Source organism: Aedes aegypti, chromosome 1, assembly GCF_002204515.2.
Source record: "Aedes aegypti strain LVP_AGWG chromosome 1, AaegL5.0 Primary Assembly, whole genome shotgun sequence".
Lineage (NCBI taxonomy): Eukaryota > Metazoa > Arthropoda > Insecta > Diptera > Culicidae > Aedes > Aedes aegypti.
In genome coordinates, this window is record NC_035107.1 from 202749616 (window position 1) to 202774695 (window position 25080).

Below are 25080 nucleotides of genomic sequence, written 5' to 3' on the forward strand. Positions count from 1 at the left end.
ATTTATGCTGTTTGAATGAACATTTACTATGTGGTTTGTGATTGAAATTTTTAGTAAATAGAGCTCCTGTGAGAAAAACATTGAACGGGTAATATTAAAATATATATTTTTATCCAAATGTCAGAGGGACATTAACTTCTAAGAATTTGAAGCAAAATCAGCCAAGAACCTTTTCTAGAATCTACTGAAAATTTTATTAGCAATCTAATAATAACCATTTCAGTGATCTCTCAGAAAGAATTTTTAAATACTGGTCGAATATCGGTTCGATTTTCGTTAGGATTCCAGCAAAGATTTCATATGCCATGATTTCAAATGGAAATCGAACAAGCATCTCGCCAAGAACATTGTCAGAAATCCTTGAATACCCCTCTAGAAATGTTTTAAAGATCCTAATCGTTAAGTATCTCTCTATCACCTCACCAAAATATAATCATAATGCGAAGTACGAAATACAGACAGTGGTGCACCCCTTGTTAAAAATTCTAATTTTACCCCATAGTATTTAAAATTTAAACAAACCGGTAGTCTTATGTTTTGTTTTCCCGGGGTGTTCACCAAATTCCCGGGTATTTCCCGTATTTTTCCCGGTCATTTGTAATTCCCGGGTTTTCCCCGGTTTTCCCGGATTTCCCGGATGGATGGCCACCCTGAAATATGCAGTTTTAAAATTACATATCTAATTACAATGAGTTATTAGTTGTTAATAATGTTAACAGAGCATAATTAGGCCATGATTTTTAAAATTGTTAAATTAAAAATGTGATCGCTTGTCATTGTATGAATATTCTGTAGGAATTTGTATATGTGCACGGTGAATGGAGGCCGCACGGTGATTGGTGACTTAATGGTAACTAAAGCTGTCACTCGAGCAGGAACTAACAACAAGCTACTGTATATAGCATACAAAATTTTGGTATTATGCCGTGATTAGGTATTGTTCAGTAGTACTGATATTGTCCACATCTCATTTCGGTATTATAATGGTATTGAATATATTGCTTAAAACAAACTTGAGAACTACTTGAAATATTCAATTACTATTAAAAAAACATATATATGAAAACCCACCCCAATATCTGAGCTAATCATCAGTTTGGTGTTTCTAGAATATGCATGAGATATTACCTCCTATGTACGTCGCTTACATACTTATTTCAGGTAGTAAGCATTGGAAATTATCTGGTATGGAATATCTTAGTTTGGTATTCTGCAGCGAATTCCATCTGCTCGGGTACACTCTGCCATAGCAACCCCCAGCTGTTCATGAAAAGAAAACATATAGGTACCTAATATAAAAAACAGCAATACAATAATCAAAAGAACAAAAAATGATTAAATTCGTCTATCAATCCACCGCAAACCAGATACATCAGGTTTGTTAACTGAATGTCTCCGAACTAGAGCGCTTGTCGTTCGCTCAGGCGAAAATTATTGCGCTCCCTAACATTGCCCACAATCGCATAGTCGACGTAACCACCAGCACTCGCATTGTTGTGGAACGCGTTTTTGGGTTTTCAATTACAGACAAATAATCTGTGCTTTCGATTAAGATTGTAGTTTAAAAGCTGACAGGGTTAGATTTTTTATTTATTCGGTAGTTTTGTCATTTAAAACATACATCATTTCTTGCGATCAAACAGTTAATTTTTCGAACGATTGTACGCATGATGTGACGTAAGTGGCTGGTCACTGTCTCCCAGCAACATGGGTTCACCGCTAAACTATTCGCACAAACTAAGGGGCCTTCCTTAGTCGAGTAGTTAAAGTCCGCGGCTACAAACAAAGCCATGCTGAAGGTGTCTGGGTTCGATTCCCGGTCGGTCCAGGATCTTTTCGTAATAGATATTTCCTTGACTTCCCTGGGCATAGAGTATCATCGTACCTGCCAAACGATATACGAATGCGACTTGTACAAATTATGCCATAGTGGTCAAAAAATTGCAATATAGTGTTACATAATTGATGTACCAATCCAAACTTGATTTTTTTCGAACTAGAAATTGTTGTATGCAAGATCAACAACTACATTGTTAGGTACACAATGCAAATCAATGAAACACGAATTTCAATCATATTGGCGTTTACGTCGAATATGAGAATATGGACGTGTTACAGTCATCACCCAACAGACAGTAGGCAGCTCAACAGCTGTTTTCGATCTGGTTGTTGCCGAGTAATATAGACTGCCCAACCGAGAACGAGAGCTGTGAGCTATCACAAGTCCGAGAGGTGGCGGGCGATCGTCACTTCGGCATAATTCGGTAAACGTTATAAGCTCCACCGAGTGATCGCAGCGAAATAAATGCAAATATAAAACACTGATCGATAATGACATACGACCTGAGGGATCCTACACAGATGATGCTGCGCTCCATGAAGGGAAGGGATCATGAAAAACGCGATAAGCCATGACGAGATTATCGAAGGTAACGTTCAACATGCATTTAAAAGATCGGGGAGGCCATTGGAAAATTTCGATGTTCATTACATTATTTGAGAACGGCCCCTGAGCTACCATGCAACGAATGTGCCATCGAAGTGTGGGCTGGGCATCAATCATCATCGCGGTGATCCCGTGTTAGGGGAACTGGGGGTAAAATAAACACCCTAAGCAATTCTCATGTTTTCTTGCTTATGAAGCTGTCAGATTCTTTTTCAATAGCTCAGAATTGAAGAAGGATGTTTATGCCATGTAACAAGTTGAAATATTGTGATGGAAATAGAATTTAAAAAAAAAATTTTTTGAAAATTTCTTTCCATAGAGTCAATGTTTCAAACATGTGGGTAAAATGAACACCATTTAATTTGAACGGGTTGCGGTATGATTCTCGGCATCTGGTACATGAACAATGCATATCTCACAGACATTCTGGAATCGATGGAACGTTTAGCTGCGATCATTTCGATGGCTGCCGATGTCTGTCTTTGTATTTTCTCCGGAAAACTCTCGGCATCTGAAATAAAATCCGGTAATATTCGCCCTGCCATGGTGTTCATATTACCCCCATCTCGAGTGGTTCATTTTACCCCCAAAGAACCAACATATTCAAAGCATTTGTTCTAAGAATTTAAAAGATAAAAATACTTTCAATTTCCGTCTACTTATCATAAAAACCTTAAAGATATGATGTGCTACGCAGTTCAATAGATTTTTGATGATTTTAGTCATAAAAACCTTAAATTTCAAGAGTGAAAAATTACATCACATGAGAAAATCAAGAGGCGTACTTTGTTTTTGTTTACTTATCCAGCTTTTGACAGTTCTAGATCGTGCTTGAGTTGTCGAAATAGTTTCTTAATCTGAGTATTAAGGATGGTGCTATGTTTTTCATAGATTTATAGCATAATTACCGTAAAAGACAAACCTGTTCATTTTACCCCCCCTGTTCATTTTACCCACAGTTCCCCTACATATTCAACCTCAGTCCTGGCAGACACTTCGGTTGGCAACGGCGGCGTCGAAAGAGACGCGTGCTTGGTACCGAAGTAGGTATTCTTCGCGGTTGGTTCCTAGAGCCGTGCGAAAACCAGCTGATTCTGATTAAACCAAGTTCAGAACAATTTCAATTCTTTCGGAGATGGATTTGGTTGCCGAATAGTTCGATCACGAGTTGTCATGCATGATGTCAAAAGAGCACAACGGCACGAAGGGAAAGGATGCAGCTCAATGTGTAGGCTGAGAGCGCCGACGAATAAAATAAACGAAAATGTTATCTCACTTGATTCGAGTCAAAGGTGAGAGGTGGGTTGTGTTTTCCTTTGATGAAACAAAGTGTAGCTAGAGAGCTCTTTCCAGTTTTGTATTGTTGGAACTGGGATTGTTTTGTATTTTGTAAGCTCATACAGCTTAACGGAGCTGAAACCTTTTTTTTGCATACCATCTTACATTTTTATACAGTTAAAATCTAATTTTAATAAAATTACTAACTCAAAATCATTCTTACTGAAATTCCAAATTTGTATGAAAATAGCCAAAAGTAGAGTATGACGAGGACTAATGCATGCTTCCTACTATACTGATTTGCATTATCGACAGTTTTATGTTCCAAACATCTCAGTTGTGAAATTTCCCGTTCGAATTCACTTTGGAGATTTAATGATTCCACGGCACTTTATAGGCTTCGTTTGCAGTTAGATTCAATCTAGACCCTCCTCATCATTAATTCTATTGACATAACAGTAACAGTATTATATTCATTAAAAAACACAACATTTCTTGTGGTCGTAATATACAATATTAAGAACTTTTTCCAAATCATGTTTGCAGTTAAATATGCCATTGTTTGTTTTCGTTTTCGTTTTTGATGAATGCTTACTTTACCAACAACCATATAACTTCAGCAAAAATACTCATCTCAGTTAATGAGCTGGTAAGCTTCCAGACAGTTGGTGCTGATGATGGCATAAACAACTATATATTTTTGAAGTGCAATGATCCTGTGTTCCATACAATATGGCAAAATGTACATTTTGATGCAACTACTTAATCTGTGCGTCCATTAGGAACAGGCCATTTTCGTCATTGAGTGTCTCGAAAGCACATCTTCTGCAAACTACTTGGTAAAACTTCGCTAACTCAGCACACCGGATGGTAAAATCATTCCAGTGATATGCAAAAAACGCACCCCGTGATCATAAAACTGCAACTTCACGGTACTTTTGCGGAAACTCCAAATTTCCAGGCGAGGGGCGTTTAATGCCATTAATTTTAATGGCCGTAGGTCCTCAAAAACGTTGTGGTTGCACTGTGAGAAGTGCCTCTTTTGATTAGAGTATGTGAGAAGAACGATTGTTTTTTGCTAAAATCTGTTGCGAGTACAGTCACTTTAGGAAATATTCAGGGATGCCTGGAGGCATATTTTTTTTCTTATTTCGATATCGATTTCTGAGATAGGTATAAAAATTGATTCAAATGACTAAATACTTTGATGGTCATTACAACTATAATTGTATTGATTTTGCATTTTATGTCTTGATATCGACCTGTGGTCCCTTCCCTTGGAAACCGAATATGGAGAGTTGACGGTAATTGAAAGTAGAAAGAAATGTAATATTCTGATAGTCAGCCAAATTTGTGTAAATGGGTTTTAAATCTCTCTTCAAATTCCAATCGGATACATCGCAATCTACCCAATTCAACGTCGTTTTTCGCACAAAAACAACATGGTTCAAGTTGTTTTGACGCGCATAGCTTTGTTTATATGCATCATCGAGGTCCTTTACGCAGCAATTTGAAAAGCGGGGGTGGCACAATGAGTATTTTCTTTTTTTACCCCCATCAAAACCAGCGCTTGGAGTGACTGATTTTAAATCGTTTCCCAGCAGTTTTAGAGCAAAACAACAACAAACCACCATCTGCTGTTGCTTTTCACACGTTATATTCATATCACACGATTTTCCGCGTTTATCACGCTGTTCATACGTATTTGCTCGGGCGTCATCATCGCCATCAGAATTTGTTTTCTACGTGTCCATACGTCATCGCTGTTGGGGAATTGTGTTTTTCTGAATTTTAGAAGCTTATGAAAAGTTCAATCCGAATCAACAGAATGGAATTCCGTACCGTAAAATGATAGGTTTTGAAAACATCGAAGACCTGCCTCACCAAGGATGGTTTTCGATGTCAAACTACAACTTCAGTGTTAAAAATTTGCAAATGTAAGGCTTTGTGGACCTCGTGGACGTGCGGTTTGTGTCGTCAGGCATTCAAGCGCATCGTGTCATAGGGTGTGTGTTTGATTCCCGCTTTAGGAATTGAAACTTTTCGTCAGGAATGGTTCTCGGCTGTACCACTGGAGCATGCTTATCCGTTGTCTTGTGAGTTACAGTCTGTGCAGCTAAATAGCTTAAGATGGTGTCCTTGTGTTTTTTTTTACATTAAGATAAAACTGAACTTAGACAAGGAAAAATTGCTGTTTCAATAAAACCTGAGTTCATGATTTTGAGTTTTTCTTGCCAGAATTTCTTTTAAGAATCTTTAGGAAACCTCTAGGATTTTCTCCAAGGATTTCACACTTTCAGGGTACAAACATGGACGACAACCTTGTTTGATTAAGGGGGCAGGATCCGTCATTGATTTCGGAATTTTCAAAAGCAGTTTTTTCAATTAGAACCAAGAAAACTTACAGGACAATGTGTTCACAGTATTCTGTTCTCCAACCGAATCGCAATGAACACATTTTCGTCGAATAATTTTTAGTTTTGAACAGAAAAACTGCTTTTGATGTTTCGATGATGACGATGATTACGATGACGGAGCGTTGATAATTAAAGCAAAGTAGGCTGTCATTGGAGTTTGTACGCGTCGTTGATGACTGTTGCTAAACAACGTCACACTTTCGAATTAAAGAAAATCGGTTGGTATTTCACTGATGCATCTGAAAAAGTATCAGCATACTCTCTGCATGTCAGTGCATATAGTGATACTTTTCCGGATGAATATGAACTGACTGAGGATTGAGTTTTGCTATGTCAACATGGCTGCTAAAATGAATGACGGGCTACTTAGCCTTAAATAATTTATTTCAATGTATTTTTTGAATTGATATTTTATTATTTTCGTTAACCTTTGTTGAAGTTGTAGTAGTGTCGCCTTTGCGTGTACATTTTCAAAACAAACAAAAAAATATAACATTGTGTTAAGCATATTTTTTATATAGACACAGGGGAAATTCAGTAGATTGATGAGTACAGAAAATCAAACCTGCTCTTGATTCATATGAACCAAAAGAACAAATTATGATTTAATGAAGAGCAACGTAACTTCTTTGTTTGATGTTGGACTTATTGCAAATTCTTGCTAAGCACCGGCACTGTTTCTGTTTGCAGGAGATGACGATGTTGCCAGGTGGTAGGTGACAGATGTTTCTACGAATTGTAATATCTGTTCAGAACGGTGGTAGGTCATTTGGTATAAAGTCGTTTAGAATAATGGTAATTTGGCAAAATGATCGTTTGGCATAAAAATCGTTTGGCATAATGAGTCTGAAATTAAGGATTCCTACACTCTTAAAAATAATTAATTTCACATGTGATGTAATTATCATTACACATAAACATTTGGAGACGTAAATAGAAATTGGACTCAGTTTTACGTCTTATTGTCTGTATTGTAGCCTTTATTTGAAAAATAAAGCATCTAAATAAATAATAGGTGTTGAAAGCCGTAAACTGAGGACGTTGAATATTTTTGTGGCTTGAAGCACGTAAATTTACACGTTATTTACTTGCTTACCGATGTCGATTTCAGTCAGCCATTTTTCTTACTGATTCCAAGTTGTTTATACACACAGTCGGATGTTTGATCACGAAATGTATGTAAATCGTGCAAGACGCGTAGAGATTATGCTCTTCAATTTCGAACTCAGTACAGTAACGTATCGCGGAAGTGGAAAATGAACCCAAGGATGCGTCGGAACTATGCCTGGGCCTGGTGCATAAACTGTGAAGAAAAACTCCGTATGCCACATATAATTGCACAAGACGGGATGGACCTTGAAAGAAGTTCTTGTTACGATGAAGCAGAAAGTGAATGAATATGGACAAGAAAATAAGTGAATAATTGAAAATCTAATGATTTAAAAAAGATTCTGTACCTCAAGTGCGAATGGAACTCAATTTGCAGAAGCCAAGTGTAGCAGAGTAAGCGTGTAGAAGTTGAAGTTCAGTTGAAAAACGATGATAGAAATTTATTGTGAAGTGTGGGTGAAGTGTGAGTGGGTCGACGATCGAAATTTGAAACAGCACACAAGAAAAACTGATCGCGGTGGACAAGGTGGAAAACATAAGGATTATTCTAATAAAATCAGGTTTATTTTAATTTCCTGCATTTCAAGTGATTACTGCAACAAATCGGCTGTTGTTTTTTCAGCTACGATGAGTTCTGATCATGTAAGTATATTATTCTATGACCCTCGATTTCTAAGCACCACGAAATGAAAGTTTTGGGCTCAGATTATTGGATTTGGATTTTGTTAGATGCGTTTGACCTGTGCAAATCCACCACACAAATATGGAAGCAATACACGGCATGACGTAAAAATAATGCACAACGTGCTTATTTTTACGTCATGTCGTGTTTTTTTTTTGGTTTTTCAATGACATGTAATTTTCAGAACGCACTTAAATTTATGTCCAAATGTTCGCTTCTTTTATGTGCATCCAACAGGATTTAAATTTACATGATTTTTTCTAAGAGTGTAAGATGACATTTCTTTTTACGTTTCTATTGAATCCCCCTGACTACATCAGGCTTATTTTGGAGTAATTGATACAAACATGGTACTTTATTCAACAATTAATAAACTAATGCATATTAAAAAAGTTATTTCCAAAAGTATTTTATTATTTGTACAGAAAACACCCTTCTTTCAAATATAAATCCTTCTTTTGAATTGCGATATTGGATTATTTTTTGCACTAAAAATTTTGATATATTAGCACAAATTAACCCTTCTTTAAAACACTGGATGTTTTTTCTAAATATGATGTTACCATAATTAAAACCGTTGATTGAAAATTTCAATAACTTTCTCCTTCTTTTATACATAGGCTGTTCTTTGGAGCTATTTTTTTTTTTATATTTTTTGTTTTCAACTGATAAGATGGTGGCAATCGATAACATTGATCTGCTCAAGTTATCAGCGAAAAGAGAAATCGATTACTGCAGTTACTCTGATGATTCTGAACGCAATTTTTAAGTCGTTTCGTTTTATGATGCCGCAATAATTTTTGGCGTCCAATCTTCTATGGTTTAAATCATAAATTTTGCTTTGTTTTTAGAATAGGCTGATCTTTATATTCATACTGTTATAAGATAAAATTGAGTGAAGTTAAATGGTAAACATTATTATGCTGTTTTATAAATTCTTGCAAGCCGTGCTGTTATAATAGTCATTATTTTAGAACCTGCCAATATTTCAACATATTTTTTTTTACAAATCCTTTTGAGATTTGCTGGAAAAATATTATTCCAATCAGAAATTTTCCCTTCTTTCGATATTAGACGGTGTTTTGGATTTACGTTTCCAAAATTAAAATTATTATTGAATCGTATTTTTTTTGTCACAATTTTTTTTATTTGATGTGTTGGTCATTCGAGTTCTGCTGTGAGAAGATTTTATTTTGCGTTAAAACCTTAAACATTTCAAACAAAAATTAATCTACTCTCGCATATATGTTTTTGCATTAGGCGAAGTATGCACTTCAACAGAAAAGTAATCGCCTATCTCGATCCGTGGGTAATTTCTTGCAAGAAATGCTCAAGAAATGCATTTTTTTTATCGCAGTACGCAGTTGAAAAGAAATGTCAATTCAAATGGAGCTCGCTGTAGGAAATTTCTTGACCATTTCTTGGGCAGAAATTTTAACTTTTCTTGAGCCGAACAGCATACCTAGCTTTATGCTGCAATAATATATCTTTAAAATAAAGCTTTCAATCTTTTTCAAATAAATTTTCCTTTCTTTCACCAAGTAATTTGCATCAAGTGTTACGTCCCAACTGGACCAGATCTTGATCCGCAGCGAAATGGTTCTCTTTATTATTGTTTTGTGATCTATTCTCATTAATTGTAATAAGTTTATGAAACGCATCTTTGACATCACTGCGCTCGACGATCGCTGTGGAGATTATCAATACTTGGGGGGTCAATATTGGTTACATTTTTGCTATGATTTCATAAGAAGACGAAAAACCTATTTTAGTAAGTAGATGAAAAAACGAATTTAGTACTTTACCATTTAATTCCACTAGAGTTTGTACCCTTTGATAGATACGCGTATTTTGACCTCAACTGTAAGGCCGTCTTAAGTGTCGTGTATTAGACTCGAGTCGGAGTCTTTAAAGTTCATGTCAAAATACGCGTATCTTTCAAAGGATACAAACTCTAGTGGAATTAAATGGTATAATACTAAATGATTTTATGTTTCGTAGAGAAGGCTTCTGCATATTGAGACAACCGCCAACAAATTACAAATTCTCATGTTTTGCCCAAGCTTTTTTTTACTGAAAATTACTCAAAAAAAATTTTGGACTATCAAGTTAAGCACAGCAAGTGAAAAACGCCGCCAGAATATTTTCGAGTGTCGCGATTAATAAAACTATAAAAATATGTAATTCCCATTTGAAATGTGTTCCTTTAAAGATAGGAATGAAAGATTGGTTTAGTGGAAGTGGTTTGATTTTTTTCCTCCCTCGCTAATCAACACCCTTCTCGTGGTGATTGCGAAGATGCAGAGATGTTCTCGGTCCTTAGAAGAAACAATCATCACATACTTACATTCCTTCCCTATGTCAACTGATCGGTGGCCGATGCCGTTATTGATCAATAATGTTAGAACTGTTAAAACTGCATTTCGAGAGTAATCGGAAAGACTCATCCCTTATTCATTTGGATTGGAGTGCAAATTTACCAGTTCTGATCAATCATAGAGTAGCAACCATCGACATGTACAGTCAGTCTATGCCATGCTATTCTATGCTATGTAGGGTCGGTGTACCATTTATGAATACAATAAGTCGATAATATGGCTTGAAATTATATTTTTACCACATTTCGTGAGCATAACTTGTTGATGGCAAACATTAGTTTGAAGCCTTACGAAACAGATGAGTTAAACTGTGTCATTACTAAATTGACTCAAAGCTTCAAAAACTTCGTTTCAAAAAGCGTGGTCTTTGTACCGATTATAGCAATAGCGTTCCAAGTATTTGCCATAAAAGTGTACCAATTATGGACTATCAATCAATTGCACGAAATGAAATCAAATGCCATCCTGAGCAAACGATAATACAACGCTAAAAAGTACTGAAGTAATTGCTTATAAAATTATCCAAGAATGTTGTGTTCAATTGATATTAAATCAATTTATAACAATGGGAGTAAATAAATTTTCGAAAAAGAGTCAAAAAGTTGTGAAAATTCATCTGTCTGTATAAATAGAAATGAAATGGTGTTTATATGCCATGGAACGACTTGAGAACGGAGCAACGGATTTGCACAATTCTTACACTTTTATTCTTTTTAAGAGTTCGTTTAAAGGAAAAATTAAGGAAAGTTTTTGGAAAATTTGGTAAAACGGGAGAAAACAAATGTTTCATTTTGGTTCGGAGGTTTTATGGCATTTTTCAACAGCCTACTCGAAGGCAAGACGAAGTTTTCCGGGACCACGAGTGTGGAGTTTTGATTATTGATGGAAAAGAAATCACCCTCCACGCGATGCACGCACAACTTACCCAGGCAAGTGACAGTTCACAAGTGTGGCAGAATGAATGCAAGTGTGCAAATGACTGTTGCTCTTCTCTCGGGAAACCGATTGCTGTGATCAATCCTATAGCCATACTTCAGCGCAGTGGATTCTATATCTCACAACTAGTAGTCTCACTAGGTTCATCGGTTGAAAAAGTTTTACCGGATGAACACATAAACTTCGTTACGACTGTCCTTTAGCAGTATGCTAAGAAGGTGAAAGGGGCCTTCCTTAGCTGAGTGGTTAGAGTCCGCGGCTACAAAGCAAAGCCAAGGTGTCTAGGTTCGAATCCCGGTCGGTTCAGGATCTTTTCGTAAAGAAAATTTCCTTGATTTACCTGGGCATAGAGTATCATCGTACCTGCTACACGATATACGAATGCGAAAATGGCAACTTTGGCAAAGAAAGCTCTCAGTTAATAACTGTGGAAGTGTTCATAAGAACACTACGCTGAGAAGCAGCCTCTGCCCAGTGGGGACGTAAATGCCAAGAAGAAGAAGAAGGTGACATATGTGTGAGGCAAGATTCTCAAATGTTTCTCACAGAACTTCATTCAGCGTTATCGCCAAATAAAACAGCCATCAGAACTTTAAACGCCAGATAGTTCATGTACTTATTCTACACCTCTGGGCAGATTAACAAAAACGTAAGTTAAAATTTTGATACGCCCTTTTGAAAATATTTTTAAAATATTAACTAATTATTTAAGTACCGGAAGTTGTTTAGGAATGTATTTAACTACATCCAATCATTAGATATTATGGGAAATTTTCATAATTACACCCGATTCTGTTTTTGCACGGGGGATGCGTACCGTGCAAAAAAAGTTTTCAGTTCAAAATTTCAAAAACCGTGCCAAAAATGTAACACCATTTTCCGACGTTTCATGCAAAAATAAGGTTTTTGGCGGAAAAAATGTATGGAAACTTTTTTGCACGGCCGTGTAAAAAAATCCGTGCAAAAACAGAATCGGGTGTACTTGTTTGTAAACAGCCTCAAGCGCTTTGTAATTTCTAGTTCCGCAGATCAAGGATTATTATCGAATTTTGGTAATGGAAATTTTCTCAAATTCCCAGGACATATAGTAAATTTATATTTGTCAAATGACTTAGTTGGTAACTGTAAAGTACTCATAAGAACTTTAATCTGAGAAATAGGCTCAATCCCAGTTAAAACGTAGTGCCAGAAAGAAGCAGAATAAGCAAATCATAAGTTCTGGCTTTCGAAACATAAATTTGACATGCACTTACAGAGGGTTCCGGGACATTTGGTCAAATGCCATTTGGCAGAAATTGAAAACAATAATGAACTACAGATATCACGCATTTGTAATGATTTTCAAAGATGAATTTCAAAGAACAGTGTATTCTTAAAGAAGCATAAATCATCATTGATATACAGCTCTTCTGTGTTACTTCAAGGAACAGTGAATGCTGAAAGAAGAACATTCTAAATGTAAGCAATTATTCACTTCTCTGTCTGCAGTAATAACTGCCAGCATAGGATTTCGCATTGTGTTTGTAGCTTTTTACGGTTACTAAAACGGTTTACGACTTATTCGTCTTTCTGTAGCAATTGATTTGATTTAATCCTTCAGATAGTACTTAATTAATTTCTAGCAACCACAAGTTTGGCTTCTTCTTTTCACAACGGATAAACAGTTAGCTTCTTTATCGTGTTTATCGTGTTCACCGAGTCGTTCGGTTCAATTTTTAATAATACTGTATGAACGTATAATAAGCCTTAGTTCCATTAACTATGAAAAACATTAAAATATGAAAAAAGCCCATGATCAAAAGAAGGAAAAATCTCATATAAAAATTGAAGCTAGTTTAATGCAAGTAATTGTTATATCAGTATATCTATAAAGAACTGTCGATGATTTAAGGAACGTAAAATTACCATTCAAAATATATGCTAAATTATTGCCAACAGTAATGAAACCAGTACAAGTTGAATGAATAGCCTATGTTTAAAAGAAGGAAAAATTTCTTATGAAATAATCAAAAACATTTCAAACCCTAGCACACTATTGGTCGTGCAGAGACGAACCAATCATGAGCTCAGAGTCTTGACGCGAGTATAAATTATAAGGTCAACTCGTTGCAAAACTCGATTTTTGCAGCACTCGTCGTATTAATCGAACTCGGCGAGCCTCGAAATCATCATTTTGCAACTTGTTGCATAAATAACTATTTTCATGCTACCCCTGATGTGGGATAACATGCAACACACAGTGCTATCTAAAATTCACTATAAATGAAATCAACCATTACCGTGTTTTTATTATCATTCAATGCTTTACTACAAAAAAAGTATGACAATAATAAGAAACAAGGTACCCTTCTCTTTGAAAACTATTTATTATTGATTGAATTATGAGCATTTAAAATCCACGTTAGAAAAAAATATTGTAGTCCAAAAGTGATAATTCACAAGTCTTGACGGCTAGTGGAAAGCCATTCAAAAGTTTTTGAGCAATTTTTATAAATTATAAATGAAATATACTATTAAATACTGTAACTGACAGCAAATATCCTGAATGACATATTTCTACCGTTTGTGTGGTACTAGAAAGGGTTTACAGTCGTATTTTTATATTATTAAAACTGTAATATGATTTTCACTTCCAACAAACCAATCAAAACAGAAACAATACTTAAATTTTCGCCAAAATCTTCTGTTTTATTCCTAAGATCGATAGCCGGTGTGATAAATTAAAATAATTTAAATCCATGCTACCGAAAACTTTGATTCGGTCACATGTCGAAGCGTTGCCTGTTTCACACCTGTTGCAAGTTGCCCCGTTTGACGGTATATTTAAAAAACGCTTGTACTGCAGCGAAAGAAGGATGGGGCTAGATTTCCGATGCATGGTCAAATATCAGTAGTATCTTATTTGGATGAAAATTGAGACTGCACAAGCCCTTCTTAATTTGTATGGGAATTACTATGCAAAATGCAAACAATTACGCTGATGCTGTTAGATACATTAATCAGCTACAACTTTGTCGAAGACCATTTTCAAATCTTTTTATTTTTGTTTAGAATAATGACTCATATCATGTCCAATGCTCAATTTTCTTGTCTGTTTTGGGATTACATGTTATTCCAGATAAAATTTCAAGAATTCATATAGTTTTCAAGGGGTGCTTATTCCACCCCATTGGCCATACCACCTTGACTACCCCTAATCGAATTTCATGCGTAGTGATACTAACGATGGTTTAGTAGGGTTGACAGATGATTGTGATCAGCTGAATATCTTTGGTGCAGTTCTCAACATTACCATGGATTCGGTGGTTTCCAAAATAAAATTCATTCTGTGGAAGTGCTCGCAGCACACTAAGTAGTGACGTATCATCATAAAAAAGCTGAATGATGATGTATTGCACAGGTATTCGTATTACGGACCGTTTCTTAGAATCATTAGAATGAAAACCACCTGAATGGTTTTTAATTACAAATCACAACAAAGTCCAAAAGTCCAAAGTATGTATGTATAGATTAAACCACATAGTAAGCACCTACCACTTCTTGCATCCAACTGTCCATCATGTTCGGGCTCCCTTGGCCACCGGCTCCAGCGTTCCTGTCCACCAGCCAATCCTTCTAGCAAGTAATTGTTCAAAGGCACCTATTTATTTTTCTTCCCCAATTCCGGAATTCTTGGGGCACTACACTTCTTCACTCGCAAAAACACCATCCAATGTTCTATTCCCAAAAAAGTATATAGAAAGCTAAGCCTCTCGTGCACCTCTCGTCTTCTTCCGACCCACGATCTACGAAGTCATCAAATACGCGGAGAAACACGAAAACAACACGCAGCACCTTACCAGATGTATGTTTATAGTAAGGCGGATAATTACAATCTGCCGGGCTCTCTTCCTGTGCGCGAGGGTTCTTCTTTCGACGCGAGAATCTACGATCGACAGACACACCGCACAACACTTTTGGTTATGTACAGACACCTTCTTACTTTTTGTGGATATTATTTGAGGTAGGCATCAACAAACAGACGAACGAACGCAACAAAACTAGCCAACTCCCGTGTCGCTGAACAACCGCATCAACCGCCGCCAGCAATCGAAAGGGAAGGCGAAAAGAAGCCAACCGACCGAAAATTCACTTTTATTCTCGTTATTTCATAGTCAGCAACAAAACAACCAACAACAGCAACAAACTCGTAGCAGAATGCTGCGCGAAATTGTTATTAAATTTTACGGCTCCACTGCTTCTTCTCTTGCTACACCGGCGCTCCCCTGCTTCCATAGACCGGTAGATTCTACATTAAGGCACTGATGGTGTTTTTTTGTAGAATACCTCTTCAAGTTCTATCTTCCTGGAGGTAATGTGTTCTCCAAATTGCTACTGGCGTATTTCCCGGATTGTTTTGTAACACTAGCAAACACTGAAAACTAGGTGGCAGTGTGACTAATTCGCTTTTTTTTTGAGTTTCCGTTTTCCTGACGTAGTCTACGGAACGAGAAGGCACTCAGGAATATCTATTACGCGTAGATTCTAGGCGCGGCAGTGTAGTCTATGCGTAGATCTATCGGATCGGATCTGGCAGGTCTGAATCTGGAGTATTTCAACTAAATGGGAGAAGGGAAGACAAACCACAAACCGTCCAATTCAAACGACCACACGGCGGAAGACGAATTAGATCCGAATCGTGCGACATGAAGTCTCGTACTGAAAGAGATACGATTCGCGAATTTATTTTTCATATTCTCGCTCTTCTGGTGACTGCGGCTTGGTACCTACGTTGGATGGATGTTTGTGGAACTGCCGCGCCGCGTAGTCGTCGTTTCTACAATAAAATTCTCGACTCGGAGCCGCGGCGGTTGACTGACGATGATCAGAATGATGATGACGATGACGATAATTCTCTCGTACTTTTGTGTACTGTGTTCTACCACGCCAGTACGCCAAGTCGCGGCTTTGAGGGAGCTCATCAGAATGTATTGTTGTTCGAAGGGTTCTCAGTCCGTAATGTACGTTTCACTTTGCTAGCGATTTAAAATGAAGCAGAGTCGAAAGTTGCATTATAGGAATCGTGAAACCATTCATGAAATCAATATACCTTCAAAACAACATAACTACAAGTGGCACGGTTGGTTTGTGGGGAGTTAAGGATGGTATCGAAGCGAAACTTATCAAGCTGGGCCCGGTCGTTTGCATGCATCGGTTGATTATCAGAATCTGGGAGACAGAACAGCTACCGGAGAAGTGAATGCCCTATCTACAAAAAGAGCGACAAGCTCGAATGTGAGAAATATCAAGCAATCACTATTTTAAATGTCTTCTACTGATGAGTGCGCATCGTACCTTTTAAACTGCCTTAAGGCCGCACGGGACGTCATCATAATCACCCTATCCATTTGTAGAAGCAAATCTCAAGAACCACTCCATATATAGATGCGAAAAATATATCACTATGATTCTATATATGTATGTAGTGCACAACCCAATACATTTTCAGCTTCATCGGTCCACTAAAACTTGAGATTTGCTTCCTCAAAGTTTGGATGATAATTGTTAGAGTGAGACAAAAGATAGGGAAAATCAAGGTGTGTGCATTTTACTCTGTAGCCAGAGAATTGGACCAGCCTTGGGGAAAATAACACGGTCTCCTGTGTCGCCTTAAGGTGAAAGTTCATTGAGCACTTAAACATAATGTTGCCACCCACTCGAGCCACCCAACAAGGCGGAGCACAATGTTATGTGCGTCGGCCAAAAATAAATCATCATGTTCCCATGTATACCTCCACCGACAGAATTATGTAGGCAGTATTACTTGCACACGTTTCATACAAAGGTATTATTGTCGATATGAATTCATCAACAAGCTTCATAAAAGTTCAAAATCACAACTCATTTCATTTGATAGTGAAAACATGTTTTTTGACCAAAATTATAAGCATTTTTCACACCATGCGTGTGTTGTTTACTTTTTTTGGCAGTTTTCTCCTCTCTTCTCTCGCTTCTCGCGGACGGAGAAAGTTGCCATCAGTATGCATTTGAATTCTACAGTCAATTGTACTGTATCCAGATTTTTACGCTAGCTATAAAACAGCAAGGGGTGATTCGGATTTGACATTTTTTGTCAACAGATTTTATAGTTTGGTCTTAGTAGGCAATCTTTTGCGTTTGTTGATTGAAATGTCAAAAATGTTCATTCCAGTGTTGTGGTGAGTTTTTCGTAATTTGATTTTTATATACTTATATTATATTCGTTTGAAATGGTTCTTATCTCATTTTAGGTGCCTAGTTCAGAGAATCGTCTTCCTCATGAGCGCTGGGCATAATAATAAGGCAAATGTTTGACGCCGCAATGGAATTTTTAATATGTATCTGAATGTATTGGACAAAACCAACGGAATAATTATTTGCTATTGGGTCAACGGAGAGCTTCGTCAAAGAATTGATACACGATCGGACAAAATAGCTTTTTAAACAAGCTTTTGATTTTTTTTTGTGAAAAGGTCATATTGACTAGACACATTCTTACTGAAGCTAGCGAGAGAGAGGATAGGATTCATAAAATCCTGAGCATGCACCTACTTCAATACTGAGAGGAATCCTTGAAGAGGAGGAAGAAGTCTTGCAATATGTTAGGCAGGATTTTTGTGCAAAAATAGGCAGGATTCTATGGACAGGAGTCTTTGTAGCACCAACATTCGACGCAAAAATCAAGTAAAAAATCAAGATCTTACAAAATTTTGCGTCAAACTTTTACAAAACTTAAGATTTATGTAGTTCTACGAAGATGCTGAAAAAGCAGAATTCCCAAGTAACAATGAAAGCTGAACAGCAAGAGTATTTGCTGAATATTGGCTGATCAATGGTGTACAAGGCTGAACACCGTGACAGCTGAACAATAATTTGAAGAAAAGCTTATTAAACACTCTTATTCAGCAGTATACTCAAAGCTGAAGATTGAGTTGAACAAACTATTTTTCATCTACAGTTTTAACTTTTGTTCAGCCAACCTGAATGATATTGATTAAAGGTTATTTAAAGCTTTAATCAAATCAACAGCCATTGTCGAAAAATTGTTCACCTGTATGTTGATAAAAATAAACATATCGAAATATATACCTACATTGGGTCGAACACTAAATTAATTATTATAAAAAATGGTTTCATCGAACAACAAATTTTTCACATCCCGAAGCAGATATGCTGTAAACGCACACGGGCCTATCATTTGTCGAAAAAATCTTGAATCCGGCATCGATGACGATGTGTAACAACAAGATAGAACACTACACTCGATGACGCAGATTTCCTCGTAACATTTTTATTTAACTGTACGAAATCGAAATCATTACCAACTTGCGTTGACAACAATTGAATAGCAAAAATTAAAAATTACCGAGGATTCTATTTTGAAACACAAATCACAACACACTTTGACAGCTAACTCAAGTGTTTTTGCATAGCGCTGTTATCACTTCTTCAGCCTCAATGCAGCCTTTAAAATAGCCCTTATTCAGACAAAACAATATGTTAGTCCCTTGCTGTTGATGATGTTCACACAGTCTCATGTGGAGCAGATGTCAAGGTAAGTGATTATAAATCAGCGAATCCCAGTTCAAATCTCAATGGCACATATTTACTAATCTTCATCTTTAAATTCCAGCACTTTTCTACACTATGTGTTTGAAATTGTTAGTTGCGTTGATAAAACCCAAAACTATAAACCTATAAATACTTTTTAATTTTTTTTTGGTTAATTGTTGAATAATGGATGAATAAGCGATCGTTAAGCTTTCGAAGGCTGCCATCTGTTCTAAAAATAGAATTACGGTTATTGAAAGAGGCCTGAATAAGCGCATGCTAGACCTTTATTCAGCCTTCTATATAGCTTCAATTAAGCTTAAGGCTGAATAAAATCGCCAGAATTAGATGTTTAACAGCTGAACAACAGTGAATGCAGGCTATGAACAGCTTTTGTTCAAACAAAGGCTGAATTGAATTAGCTATAAAAGCGTTTGAGCAGCTTCAAATTGTTACCTGGGTTGCTCATACACTCAATTTGTTTACCGATCCATTCACAACATTCTCCTGAAATTTTTACTGCGATTCAAAAACGTTTGGTAGGCTTGTCCTGGCTACTTACTGAAGCGGCTTTTGCGAAGTTCAAGGCTAATTATGCCATTTGAAGGACATTTTAACATTGAAAGACATTGACTTGTAGCATGAAATATTAATTTTAAACATTTCACCCATCAGTAATGGCTTAAAGATGCACTGAGTTGCTAAGGGGTCTGCCGAGTGAAATCTTCAGCTAAAATCAATTACTTAATTTGTCTCCATCTGATTTCAGTTAAGATCGGCATTCCAGTTAGTTAGGCACTTATTCCCGCTTCATTTCAACCTAAAATAGATGGAAAAGGTATTAGAAAAATTGGTAGTAATTTTGGTTTGCAGACAACAAGAGTGGAAAAACTCTGACATCGCATCGTCAACATTAGAAATTTTCATTTTCGCGCAGCTTACTAAGATTGAGCTATAAAAATAATAGAGTATGCTAGACATGTCAGAAGGGGGTGTTTCAAATATTATAGCATGCTAGCGTAAAAAGCTGGATAATAACTAATATTCATTTTTGCTGTTTAATTGCGTCGTACATTGTTTCTCTCACGCATAAACATGTTTTGCAACACTTGTGGCATTATGTACACCTTTTTAGTGTTTTTAAATTGTTGATTACGAGGTTGAATCAAGCGTATGAATATCCAAACAATTTTGATTCCAAACATAAAAACTGACATCACTTCCAATCAACGAGAGCTGCGCCTCCCAGTCATAAACAATGTTGGCCAAGTGAATTCGCGTTACGGTTTTGTTTTTCGAGCACAAATCTATGAATTTAAGTGATTGATTGCTCCGAGGAGCATGGCGCGAGGGAAGTTTAAGTGTTTCAACTATCGCATCAGTTTTTTGAATAGATACGGTTTCTACTCACCATTAAAAGTGAGTTTTAGAACGGGCACCGAAAAGCCAACAAACAACAACACGGTGCGCGAAGAAGAAGTGGTTCGGTAGTGAGTGATATTTTACAACACAAATCGCAGCAATAACTACGTGTTTGCATTCAAAAACTGGTAATATGTGAAAAACACATTATGGAATGCTTTCAGTTAAGAAACCATCCCTCTACAGGGTGATTACTAATTCCTGTCAGTGAAGTAAATGTTCGTAGATAAAAGATACATGTATGAATTTTAATTTCCGGTGTACTTCCTGTTTTGCACATCTATAAAGTTTGTTTTGACAAAGTAAAGATTAAATCTTTTTTCATTTGCCTTAGTTTTTAGTCATATGTGTTGTTTTAAAGGCATTGCACCTGGCACGCACGTTTTCCACAGATATGTGTTTTTGACTAAACTTCGCTGAAAAAATTGCCTGATTGAAACAGCATGTTACCACAATCTTTTAGACATACTAGGGAATAGAATGAGACTGATTATGGAAAATTTTAGCGAAAAAAAATGTATTTTTTGGTTAAAATATATACTTTTCAATAACGTGCGTGTTAACTGTAATGCTTCTGAAACAATGCTTGAGGCTGGAAATTGAGGTTAAAAAATTAATTTGTTATCTATGTATAGCAAAGACAAATGTTATAAATGTCCTAAACTGGATATGGACTGGTAATTAAAATTCATTTGACCATCTTTTTTCTATGATTACTTATTTTACTGACAGGATATAGTAATCACCCTGTACAATAAGGTTAGTAACTTCAAATAATCATTTTTTGTGATCGCTCTCCAAAGCACTGTGAGATGTGTGGGAGGAGGTAGCGGAAAGTGAAGGGGAAGTAAGGTGTCATATTAGAGGCCATTTTGGTACTCATGGAGATATGTCCTTAAGCAATAAAACAGTACTTCTCAGTGCTACAAAAACAGTACTTTTCAGTACTATTTTTTCTACTATTGATTGGACACCGTCTTGAGAAAAAAACCTCTTAGAAGGTTTCGTCTTCTTTCATCTATTCACTGAATATGGTTGCAACTACAAACAAAACGAAGGGTAAATCTAAGAATTCACAACTTCCTTCCAAAAAAGTGCGGTTGAAAACTGCCACTTAACGAGGCAATAATGAAAAAAGGACGTTTCCCCGGAATGCGAACTTTCTTCCAAGGGTGAAATGAATAATTGTATCGAAATGAGCAATCAGTTCGATGCTCTAGACAAATTTTCCGAACACCAAATCGAAACAGTGTCTAGCCCAGGCTCTTCGATCCAAGTGAGGAAGCAAAGAGTGCCACCTATCGTGATCAGTTGTTCCGAATTTGGGGGATTTAGGCAGGAGATCTTGAACTCCATTAGGGGATTCCAGGTCTCCTTCCAAATCTTAAAGAAAGGAAACTGTCGCGTTTTGCCGGAAACTCTTGAAGATCGCGAACTTTTTCTAAAACATTTTGAAGAGAAGAAGCACAAGTTTTTTACTTATGACGACAAAACTGAACGTTTGTTCAAAGTTGTCTTGAAAGGTCTCTCAAGTGACTATAAGTCACATGAAGAGATCAAAAATGGATAAAACAAGTAAATGATTTACTTGGATTTTCCCCAGTTCAAGTCATCATTATGAAAAAGAGAACCCAATCTGGCATTGTTCGGAAAGGGCTTTTTCAAGAATATTATTCAGTTCACTATAACAAAAAAGATTTAAACAATATTAAAGCTTTGGAAAAAGCAAAACTTATGTTCGATGTCCGTGTGACGTGGGCACATTTCCAGAAACCTGGAGGAAATTACCAGAACCCCACTCAGTGCCGTCGGTGCCAAAAGTGGGGTCATGGTACAAAAAATTATCGCATGGATGCTAAATACATGATTTGCGGAGGTTCTTCTTACGCTAAGGACGTCTGTCCCGTGAAGAAAGATACCACCAAGTTTATATGCTGGAACTGCGGGGGTAATCATAAGTTCTATTTCTGGGATTGCCCTTCGCGAAGAAAAGTCCTCGAGGCTCGTGCCAGGCAGATGAAAGGTAATATCCGTTACGATAACGGTCGTTTCCGGAAATTGCCGAACAATGCTCATTTTTCAGTTAACGATCGATTGATTAGGAATCATACCCATCAGGAAGATCATAATCATGCTGATTCACAAACTAATTTTAATCCATCGGGTAGCTGTTCGAATCTTTAAATTTCGAATGTATCTACCCACGGAAAATCCTTTGCCGATATCGTAGCAGGTAATTTGAACTCTTCCCTTATTCGTACTATGATTACCCATTCTACTTGTTTCGAATCAAATGAAAAAAAAATCTGCCGCCACAGGAAACTTCTACTCCGACTCTTCGTCTACCGAAAATTCTAACGGAAAATTATCAGATTATGTACTCACTTCAAGTTATATATCTGACTCTGATTTTATTTTTCTTACTGAATAATTGAATCAAATGATTGATGCAATGTTAAAAACTACCACTATGACTGAAGCAGTCCAAGTTGGTATAAAATTTACTAATCAAATTGTTATTGGATTACGCTTTTCTAATGGATCCAAATAATTATTTAAATATTTTAAATTGGAATACTCGTTTTTTTCACTCCGGATAATCGAATCACTAAGAAAAAAATGAAATCTTCGATAAAAGAACTTAAACATTATCTGTTTTCGTTGTTTTATTTATATGATGCGGTGGCGTAGCCAGAAATTATTTTTGGGAACAGTAGGGGTCTTAACAAGAAAAAACAATTTTGATCAGCATACACAAAAACACTTTTTCAAACCATTCTTTTGATAAATACGTTCAAAACTGCAAAACCATTCATATTGTATATTGCAATACCAAATTATCTCAGATTAATGCTTAAAAATTCAAAAACAAGAACATCAAAAAACAAATTCCGGATAATCGAGTCTAAAATTCCGGATAATCGAGTCCGACCTGTAGCAGTTATAACTGAAACATATTGAAAACCTGGATTCAAACTCGTAAGAGATCCTCACTTCTTTGTTTATCGTAATGATCGAATTGATGGGACATATGGGGGAGTTGCAATCATCATTCATAGGCGTCTAAAACATCAACTGTTTTCGTCATTTGAAACAAAGGTTTTCGAAGCTTTAGGTGTTTCTGTTGAAACACAGCTTGGTAAATATACTTTCAAAGCTGCCTATTTTCCTTTTCAATGCTATGGATGGAGTTAATTGCCAAACAACGGTCATGGAATAATTCGCAAAGTAATTCCAACGGTAAAATTTTATTTGATTACCCTGGCTCTAAGTTCTTTTAAAAATTATCTAAAATTTTGAAAAAAAAAACCTCAGAAGCAAATACCGGTAATGAAAGAGGAAAACTTGAGAAAAAGCTCAAAAACTATACAGTTCGAAAGCGCGCAAAATTTTCATATAGGACTTACTAGTCCAATATAAAATCAATTTACTCAGGACTAGCGAGCTGAAGAACTGTAAGTCTGCTGGATGGAACGAGATCCCGGTCAAGTTTCTCCACCAAGTATTTTTGAAGGTATGGGAGAACGAAGAAAAGCCCATCGGTTGGTTGGATGGCCTCATACGCCAAATCTACAAGAAAGGGCACAAACTGGAGTATACCAATTACGGAGGAACTTCCCTGCTGAATTTGGCGAACAATATACTGTCGTGCATCCTATTCAACAGGCTGAGACTACTCGAGGAGTCCTTCCTCGGCGAATACCAAATTGGTTTTCATGAGGGCTGCTCGACATCGGACCTTGCGAATGGTTCCAGATAAATTCCGGCGTATAACTTGCAGACTCATTCACTGTTTATTGATTTCAAGACGACGTACGATTCAGTGAAAATAAATGTGCTGTGGCAGATAATGTCTGCACATGGTTTTCCAGCGAAACCAATTGGGCTGATACATGTAACGCTGGATGGTTCGAAAAAAATATGTTCAGATTGCAGATTCGGTGTTACCCTCGTTTGTGATGCTAGACGGATTAGAGCAAGGACACTTACAAATTTGCTGTTCAACATTGCTCTTGAGGGTGCTATTGGCAGCGTCCATTTATTACATAACACTAAAATTGGAATTTTTGACCCCCTATCCCCGGCCGTAATGTATGAAAAATTTCAAATTTGTGGACGGCTCATAAGATCTGGTGTGCAGACAAACGGCATTATCATCACACGTACGTCGCGTACGTTGGAAGAAGACCTGGCGACCCTAAACGTTCGGGACAATTGGAGAAGTATCGCCCAACACCGACGAAGATGGAGGTCAATAGCGTGACACTAGGCTCGTATCATCAAGGTACGAGGAACAACACACATGTCATTTCGACAGATTTGATATTGGCAAGAAAGCAAAAGCGAAGTAATGACCATCGACACGTGATATTAATTTGATTGACATAAGAGATAAAAGATCTGGAGATAATATCAAAATTTCATTCTTGGAACTTTTAAGCCATAACAAAATTTGATGTTTGCAGAGCTAATTAATAGCTAAATATGATACGCTAATTATATTCTAGGATATAAATTTAGATATGCTCGGGATAGATCTACTCTTGTCTTTGACTTGCATGCGGGTGTTCTGTCCTAGATATTGTCAAATTCAGTTTATGGTGTAACGAAGATTACCTTGATATTTGCAAAGTGTGTTGCTGTGCATAATTCTATGTAAATTTTAACAGCTCACTTTATTCGAACTGAAATCTCAGAAGCTTATTGTTGATTGGCAGCACCTCTTATTTGAATTATCAGTTTGTGAAAATGCAAGTGAAGCAATATGATGGTATGCTGATACAAATTTGTATGTGTGAAAATATATCCCTCTGAAGGAAAATAATTTGTTTTTAAATTTTG

General features: G+C 36.7%; 1 protein-coding gene across 2 annotated transcripts in view; it reads right to left on the reverse strand.

The window, feature by feature from the left end:
- LOC5578164 (steroid hormone receptor ERR2) overlaps positions 1-25080 on the reverse strand; it is a 128193-nt gene that overhangs the window by 35678 nt on the left and 67435 nt on the right. Inside the window, exon 1 of one of the 2 annotated variants that reach the window (XM_021857269.1) lies at positions 14782-15962. The exons of the other annotated variant lie outside the window; for it this stretch is intronic. Within the exon in view, the coding sequence (XP_021712961.1) occupies positions 14782-14808 (27 nt within the window). The 5' untranslated portion in view covers positions 14809-15962. Of the gene's footprint in view, positions 1-14781; positions 15963-25080 lie in introns of those variants that run through there. 2 annotated transcript variants of the gene reach the window in all.